Source organism: Capricornis sumatraensis, chromosome 9 (genome assembly GCF_032405125.1).
Source record: "Capricornis sumatraensis isolate serow.1 chromosome 9, serow.2, whole genome shotgun sequence".
NCBI classification, from domain to species: Eukaryota; Metazoa; Chordata; class Mammalia; order Artiodactyla; family Bovidae; genus Capricornis; species Capricornis sumatraensis.
Window position 1 is genome coordinate 41,299,167 of NC_091077.1, and position 8,641 is coordinate 41,307,807.

The 8,641-nt window shown below is 34.9% G+C and overlaps 1 protein-coding gene across 1 annotated transcript; it reads left to right on the top strand.

The window, feature by feature from the left end:
- Positions 1 to 4,907: 4,907 nt before the first annotated feature.
- On the top strand, positions 4,908 to 5,846 carry LOC138086162 (olfactory receptor 2T8-like). The gene has a single exon (XM_068980975.1). It carries the CDS (start codon positions 4,908 to 4,910, stop codon positions 5,844 to 5,846), a length of 939 nt encoding a protein of 312 aa, XP_068837076.1.
- The last annotated feature ends 2,795 nt before the right edge of the window (positions 5,847 to 8,641 follow it).

Consider the following 8,641-nt stretch of genomic DNA (forward strand, 5'->3'; position numbering starts at 1 on the left):
TTTTTGAAGAGTTTTCATCATAAATCTGTGCTGAATTTTGTCAAAGGCTTTTTCTGTATCTATTGAGATGATCATATGGTTTTTATCTTTCAATATGTTAATATGGTGTATCACACTAATTGATTTTCATATATTGAACAATCCTTACATTCCTGGACTAAATCGAACGTGATCATGGTGTATTAGCTTTTTGAAGTGTTGCTGAATTCTGTTTGCTAAAATTTTGTTGAGGATTTTTACATCTATGTTCATCAGTGATATGAGCCTGTAATTTTCTTTTTTGTGTTGTCTTTGGTTTTGGTATCAGAGTGATGGTGGTCTCACAGAATGAGTTTGGAAGTGTTTCTTCCTCCGCAATTTTCTGAAAGAGTTTGAGTAGGATAGGTGTTAGCTTTTCTCTAAATTTTTGATAGAATTCCGCTGTGAATCCTTCTGGTCCTGGGCTTTTGTTTGCTGGAAGATTTCTGATCACAGCTTCAATTTCCGTGCTTGTGATGGGTCTGTTAAGATTTTCTATTTCTTCCTGGTTCAGTTTTGGAAAAGCTTTTGCACAACAAAAGAAACTATAAACAGGGTGAAAAGACAGCCTTTAGAATGGGAGAAAATAATAGCAAATGAAGCAACTGACAAAGAATTAATCTCAAAAATATACAAGCAACTCTTGCAGCTCAATACCAGAAAAATGAATGACCCAATTAAAAAAAAAAAAATGGGCCAAAGAACTAAACAGACGATTCTCCAAAGAAGACATACAGATGGCTAACAAACACTTGAAAAGATGCTCAATATCACTCATTATCAGAGAAATGCAAATGAAGACCACAATGAGGTACCATTTAACGCCAGTCAGAATGGCTGCCATCAAAAGGGAACCTTCTTATACTGTTGGTGGGAATGCAAACTAGTACAGCCACTATGGAGAACAGTATGGAGATTCCTTAAAAAATTGCAAATAGAACTGCCTGATGACCCAACAGTCTCACTGCTGGGCATACACACAGAGGAATCCAGAATTGAAAGAGACATGTGTATCCCAGTGTTCATCCCAGCACTGTTTATAATAGCCAGGGCATGGAAGCAACCTAGATGTCCATCAGCAGATGAATGGATAAAAAGCTGTAGTACACATACACAATGGAGTATTACTCAGCCATTAAAAAGAATACATTTGAATCAGTTCTAATGAGGTGGATGAAACTGGAGCCTATTAAACCAGAAAGACAAACACCAATATAGTATACTAGCACATATATATGGAATTTAAAAGATGGTAATGATAACCCTATATGTGAAACAGCAAAAGAGACACAGTTGTAAAGAACAGACTTTTTGGACTCTGTGGGAGAGGGCAAGGGTGGGATGATTTGGGAGAATGTCATTGAAGCATGTATATTATCATATGTGAGATGAATCACCAGTCCAGGTTCAATGCATGAGACAGGGTTTTGGGGCTGGTGCACTGGGATGACCCAGAGGGATGGGATGGGGAGGGAGGTGGGAGGAGGGTTCAGGATGGGGAACACATGTACACCCATGGCATATTCATGTTAATGTATGGCAAAATCATTGCAATATTGTAAAATAATTAGCCTCCAATTAAAATAAATAAACTCATATTAAAAAAATAAATAAGCAACGTTAGAATTAAATTAATCCACTCGTCAGTGTGTGTATTTAAATAAGCATCTTTTCCCAAGAACATTTATTTATATTTTATTTTTTCTTGTAAATAGTTATCTCTTAATGAATCATAGCATTTTGAAAGCATGTAGGGAAGTATATCAGAGAAGGCAATGACACCCCACTCCAGTACTCTTGCCTGGAAAATCCCACGGATGGAGGAGCCTGGTAGGCTGCAGTCCATGGGGTCGGGAAGAGTTGAACACAACTGAGGGACTTCACTTTCACTTTTCACTTTCATGCATTGGAGAAGGCAATGGCAACCCACTCCAGTGTTCTTGCCTGGAGAATCCCAGGGATGGCAGAGCCTGGTAGGCTGCCATCTAGGGTGTCGCACAGAGTCAGACACGACTGAAGTGATTTAGCAGCAGTAGCAGCAGCAGGGAAGTATATTGAAGTTCTGAAAACCACTAAAACCTTTAAAAATTAAATATTTTGGCATCTAAAGAGTTATATTTCTGAAGTTCTGATATGTTAATATGATAGTAATTTTAGAATAAGATGGCAATAGGCCAAGCCTCTTAATAGGTCTCTGCAGACCCAGACATGAGCAAGCTTGATGGTGCAAGAATAGAAGAGCCTTCTTCCATTCAGAGAGGTAAATAGGAGGATGCTGCTCAGAGAGGATGCAAGTTTCGAGTTCTTCATTTTTATCTCATGTGAGTAAGTCATACTAGTCTCTGAATACTTATTAGTTTTGCTTTTAAAGTTGAACTCCAGAAAAGTCTACTTAGATCAATTTATACAGTTTTGCAGATAACATCCATTCAATTATATAATCTACAGTTTGAAGAACTAAAGCATATGATAGCTGACACAATAATGAGATTAAAACATTGTAATAACCTGTTAATTCTATAAAAAATTTGGCTTTTACCATTTTATATTTTGCAGAATAGATTAATTAATCATTCTAGTATCCTGTGGAAAAAGATTTACAGTTTTAATATTAAGTGAGAGCAAGAATTAGAAAAAATAGAAAGGATAATTATAGGCAGTTTTCTAAATATTCTATAATTCCTTAATGAGAATAAAAGAGAGGTAATATTTGTTATTTCTGGTAGCACTGTAAAAGAGATAACTTAGTAATTTAAAGTAAAATACCACAATTTTAGGCCTGTTATATGTGACAGACTATGGAGACAGAAGACAGAATGTTTCTAGTGTTCTGAAGTGATAGTGATAAAAGAAGAAAATATTTTTTTACATTATTAAGCAATCCTATTCCTACAATAGAGGTGAGCCTTTGTACTTTCACTTAATGATACTATAAATGTTTTATTTGAAAGATAAGTTAATTTCTTATTTAAAATTTCACCATTCTGTGTATCCATAGTCAATTCTGTTAGAAATTATCCCTTAAGCTCCTTTTTTACAAGGTTAGTTGACTTTAACACTAAATAATCTAAACACTTAACATCTTCACTAGTCAGTTATGTTCATAATGCTTGATTGCTTTTACATATTTATTTCATCTATAAAGAAAATGCATAGATATATCATTTATATCCATTGAAAAGTTAAGAACTAATGATTTAATAAAATACAATTAGAAACATTATCATAAGAAAACGTATTTTGTAAACTGAAAAAATACTTAATTTGTAATTATCCTAAAGCATATAAACCTCTCTTACATAATAGAAGCAAAATAATTGGTTCAAATTATATTTTATGCTATATATGTTTATCATAACAAATTTAAAATAATAACCTTGTTTTAACAAAAATTCTATTAAATTGATGCTTAAATACACAACAGGAATAGACACTCAGAAATGTCCAGAGATGGAATAAATTATAAAGTAAAATGTAGTATGAATATATGCATACAAAGGAATATTTTTCATCTTTAAAATGAAAGGAAATTCTGAGATGTTATAGCATGGATAAACTTTGAGGGTGTTATAATATGTCGAATAAACTATTCAAAAACTAAACAAATACTATATGATTTTGCTTATCTAATATTTCTGTAGTAGTCAAATTTATAGAGATAAAAAGATGAGTCATTTCCAGGAAGTGAAGAGAAGGGGGGTAATGGGAAATTACTGTTTAATGAGTAAGAGTTTCAGTTGAATAAGCTGAAGAGCAGGATGTGAATATTGGTGATGGATTCAACAGTATGAACATGTCACTGTATTGATAATACATTAAATTTAATAAATTTGCCAAACACTCTACAGTTTAAAAAACTACCTATTGATTTTTAAACAAGTTTAAAGTTCTAGCAATCTTCAACAATAAAAATGATGAAAATAATGGAAAACAAGAAATTTTCAAGTCAAAGAAATAAGAGGGATTGAGGTTCTTTAGAAGAGTGATACTGAGGGCTATAATTAGGAGTTGCATATAGTTACTAGTGGTATATACTGCATACTAGAGATATGAGTATGTGCAGATCATAAAGGTTGGTTTTTTTTTAATCTGAAACTTCTGAAACACATTTGATAAAGAGCAACTGTATTTTCATGATATCTAGGTTTACAACAATGATGATGCTCAAGCTATGTAATTAGGGATTGAGTGAGCCTTTTTAATGCCTTTCTCCATCTTGATTGGCAGTGCAGTATAGGACGGATATCAAAAGAAGGGGTAAAGGGAATGACCACAGAAGAGATGGACTCCTTCCATGTAACTTCATTGAATCACATTATATCTGTGAGACTAACATCATCATCTTTGCAGGTTTAGTTATATTTGTTCAACAAGTTTGAATAGTTTTGACTCCAGCAGATCAGATATGAAAATGCCTATAAAGATCTAGATCCTCTTGGAAATGAAGGAGAGATTGATTTATTTTCATGGTTTGTTGAAGAAGTAAGGCATTTTATTTTTTCTTCTTTACCCAATAAAGGTTGTGTTTCTGTGACTTGCAAGGAAAACTTCTCCCTACACAAAATGCCTTTTACAGTTAATAAAAATTTGCATTTAGTATTACAGTGTTACATTGGAAGAAATATTCTAAGAAAATCATTATTGTTTTCAATGTATAGCTTGATAAATTTAAACTAAATGCCCTAACAATATCAAATTCCATCTACAGACTTAATTCTTCCAGTTGATGTGCATAAAAATAGAAGTCCTATTATTTGGAAAGCAAAAGCTCTTTCCTGGATTAATCAAGGTCAAGAAAAATCATTTCTTGCTTGTGCTTCAATAAATATTGTTATGCATATATAATCCTCACCTATTTTCTGTTTACCGTGTCTGTCTTGTTTGAAATAATGGAAAACTGGAATACCACTTCAGATTTCATTCTCCTAGGACTTTTTAATCACACAGGAGCCCACCAATTTCTTTTTGTGTTGGTTCTGATAACTGCCTTCATCTCTTTTGTGGGCAATGCCCTTATGTTTTTCCTGATTCTCCTGGACTGTGGGCTCCACAGGCCCATGTACGTCCTACTGAGCCAGCTCTCCCTCATGGACATAATACTGGTTATCACCATTGTGCCTAAAATGGCTGCTGACTATTTGACCGGCAGGATGTTCATCTCCCCAGTTGGCTGTGGGTTTCAGATCTTCTTCTTCCTCACTTTGGAAGGGGGTGAGTGTTTCCTTTTAGCAGCCATGTCCTATGACCGCTATGTCGCTATTTGCCATCCACTGAGATACCCAGTCCTCATGAGCTGGCAATTATGCTTAAGAATGACTTTGGGATCGTGGTTCCTTGGCGCAGCTGATGGGCTCATGCAGGCTGCTGCTACGCTGAACTTCTCATTTTGCAGGACACATGAAATTGATCACTTCTTTTGTGAGGCCCCCTCTCTGGTGCGTTTGGCTTGTGCTGACACTTCTGTCTTTGAGTATGCTATGTATGTGTGCTGTGTGTTAATGCTCCTAGTCCCCATTTCCCTCATCTTGATTTCCTATAGTCTCATCCTTGCCGCTGTTCTCCAGATGCGTTCTAATGAAGCCCGCAAGAAGGCTTTTACCACTTGCTCCTCACATATTTCCGTGGTGGGACTGTTTTTTGGAGCAGCCATTTTTACCTACATGAGACCCAAATCCTACAGGTCAGCTAACCATGATAAGATTGTGTCAACATTTTATGCCTTCTTCACTCCTGTGCTAAACCCTCTCATCTATAGTCTGAGGAACAGTGAGGTCAAGGGAGCTCTGAGAAAGTGTATGGATCAGTGTGCTGCCTTAAGTCATGATTAAGATTACATTGATTTGCCTCAGAGTTCATGGCTGTAAAAAGTGATTGTGTAAAATTTCTTTGAGAAAAATTATATAGCCATTATATCTTTGTGTGTTATTTCTGTTTTACTTTGGAATGTGTACAGATGTCCATATTTTGGTATCATTTATTAGACTGTCATCAACAAATCAGACTGAGGATTGTTAAAAATCTGCTAATCAAAAATTCTTATGAAATGTTTCCACACCATATTTCATGATAAATGCTTTTTCAAACAAAGAACAAAGTAGTCAAACACTATTGAAGTGTGTTGTTTTTGAATTGAGGTATAATTTATAAGTGATAGAACATTCATATCTGAAGGGTGCTTTTCAATAAGTTTCAGAAGCGCATGTGCTGGTAACTTATACCCAGTAGCAAGAGACAAAATTTTCACAAGATCAAAAGTGCCCCTTATGCCCTTTTCCAATGAAATTCCTCAACCCAGAGACAAACACTGGTCTGCTTTGTATCTCTGTTAGTTTAACCTAATCTAGTATCCCATATAAGTGAAAACACAGTAGATATTTTTATTTTATCTTATATCTTTCTCTCAATATGTTTTTAAAGATTTCTATGCAATTTTATATCTATAAATAGTTTTTTTTTTTCAATTGCTAGGTAGTGTTTCCTTGTATCACCATTTATTTATTCACTACTCTAATGATAGTCATCTGGGCTATTTTCACTCTGGAGTGTTATTGCTCAAGTTGCTTTTAATCTATTCTCTTTTTTTTTGTATATTATCATATATATATATATATATATATATTTATTTATTTATTTATTTTACTTTTTTTGGTAGATGCATGCATTACCTTTTAGTAATCTGCTTTCAAAGTGGATGTTTGACTTTAAACTCCTACTAGCAAAGCACCTGAATAGCATTGGCAATTGAGTGTGTTACTAACTGTTTGTGTTTATCGTAATTAATGTTATAATTAATTTCAATTTGATTTTCATTTCCCTTATGTGAAACAATGCTGCATACTTTTATATTAGCTTATTGCCTATTTGTATCTCTTTCTTTGTGAATGATTCAATCAGATGTTGAAAGTAAAAACAAAGATAGCTACTTCTAAAGCAAAAACAATCTGGTTGTTTACTGATAGACAACACATGATGTTCATAGGAATATTTGATTTTTTAAATAAAATTATATTGGTTTACTTATTAAAAGTTTTCTCATATCTGTGTTTCTTTTCAATTTTTGAAGATTAACTATTTTCATTGGACTGGGTATGTATATCTGGTATGCTGAATATCTTCCAGCTTCTCCATGGAACTGAGACTCTAGGCTTCTTTATTTTAATTATGTACTGTAACAAAATATTTCAATTACTTTGGTGGAATTATATTATTGGAAATACAAATTTTTGCTTGTATATAGTACTCTTTACCCAAAGAAGGAATATTAAAAAATAGATTATTACATTTATGTTTTGCTGTTCAAGGTATTGTGTACAAAAATAATAATCATTAGTTAATCTATGAAAGAAAGGAAAATTTTTATTGTAGTCAACCTAAGGACTGCAAGGAGATCCAACCAGTCCTTTCCAAAGGAGATCAGCCCTGGGATTTCTTTGGAAGGAATGATGCTAAAGCTGAAACTCCAGTACTTTGGCCACCTCATGCGAAGAGTTGGCTCACTGGAAAAGACTCTGATGCTGGGAAGGATTGGGGGCAGGAGGAGAAGGGGACAACTGAGGATGAGATGGCTGGATGGCATCACTGACTCAATGAACGCGAGTCTGAGTGAACTCCGGGAGTTGGTGATGGACAGGGAGCTTGGCGGGCTGCGATTCATGGGGTCGCAAAGAGTCAGACACGACTGAGTGACTGAACTGAACTGAACTGAACTCCTCTGTCTTTTCTTAACTCAACTTGAATTTCTGACAGTTCACATTTCAGGTACTGTTGAAGACTGGCTTGGAGAATTTTGAGCATTACTTTGCTAGTGTGTCAGATGAGTGCAATTGTGACATAGTTTGAACATTCTTTGACATTGCCTTTCTTTGGGATTGGGATGAAAACTGATCTTTTCCAATCCTGTGGCCACTGATGAGTTTTCCAAATTTGCTGCCATATTTAGTGTGGCACTTTAACATCATCTTTTAGGATTTGAAATAGCTCAACTGGAATTCCATCACCTTTGCTAACTTTGTTTGTAGCGATGCTTCCTAAGGCCCACTTGACTTCACATTCCAGGATGTCTGGCTCTAGATGAGTTATCACACCATCATGGTTATCTGGGTCATGAAGATCTTTTTTTGCATAGTATTCTTTTTCAGATTATATCACATTACAGGTTATTGCATGGTATGGAATATCATTTTCTGTGCTATACAGGAGGTACTTGTTATCTTTTGTTATCTACTTTATAAACAGTAAGTAGTGTGTGTATATTAATCTCAAACTCTTGATTTGTCCTTCCCTGATTTCCCCTTTTGGCAACCATAGGTTTGTTTTCTATGAATGTGAGTCTGATTTTATTTTGTAAACAAGTTCACTTGTATCACTTTTATTTTTTTCAAATTCTGTGTATAAATGGGCTTCCCGGGTGGTGCTAATGGTAAAGAACCCACGTGCTAATGCAGGAGACATAAAAGATGTGAGTTTGATCCCAGAGTTGAGGAAGATCCCCTGTAGGAGGGCATGGCAACCTACTACAGTATTCTTGTCTGGAGAATCTCATGGACAGAGGAGCCTGGTGGGCTATGGTCCATATGGTCGCGAAGAGTCAGGCACAATTAAAGCAATTTAGCATGCATGCATG

Bases quoted from the DNA above. Each gene is read 5' to 3' on its own strand.
- LOC138086162 (XM_068980975.1), top strand. From the start codon at position 4,908: ATGGAAAACTGGAATACCACTTCAGATTTCATTCTCCTAGGACTTTTT.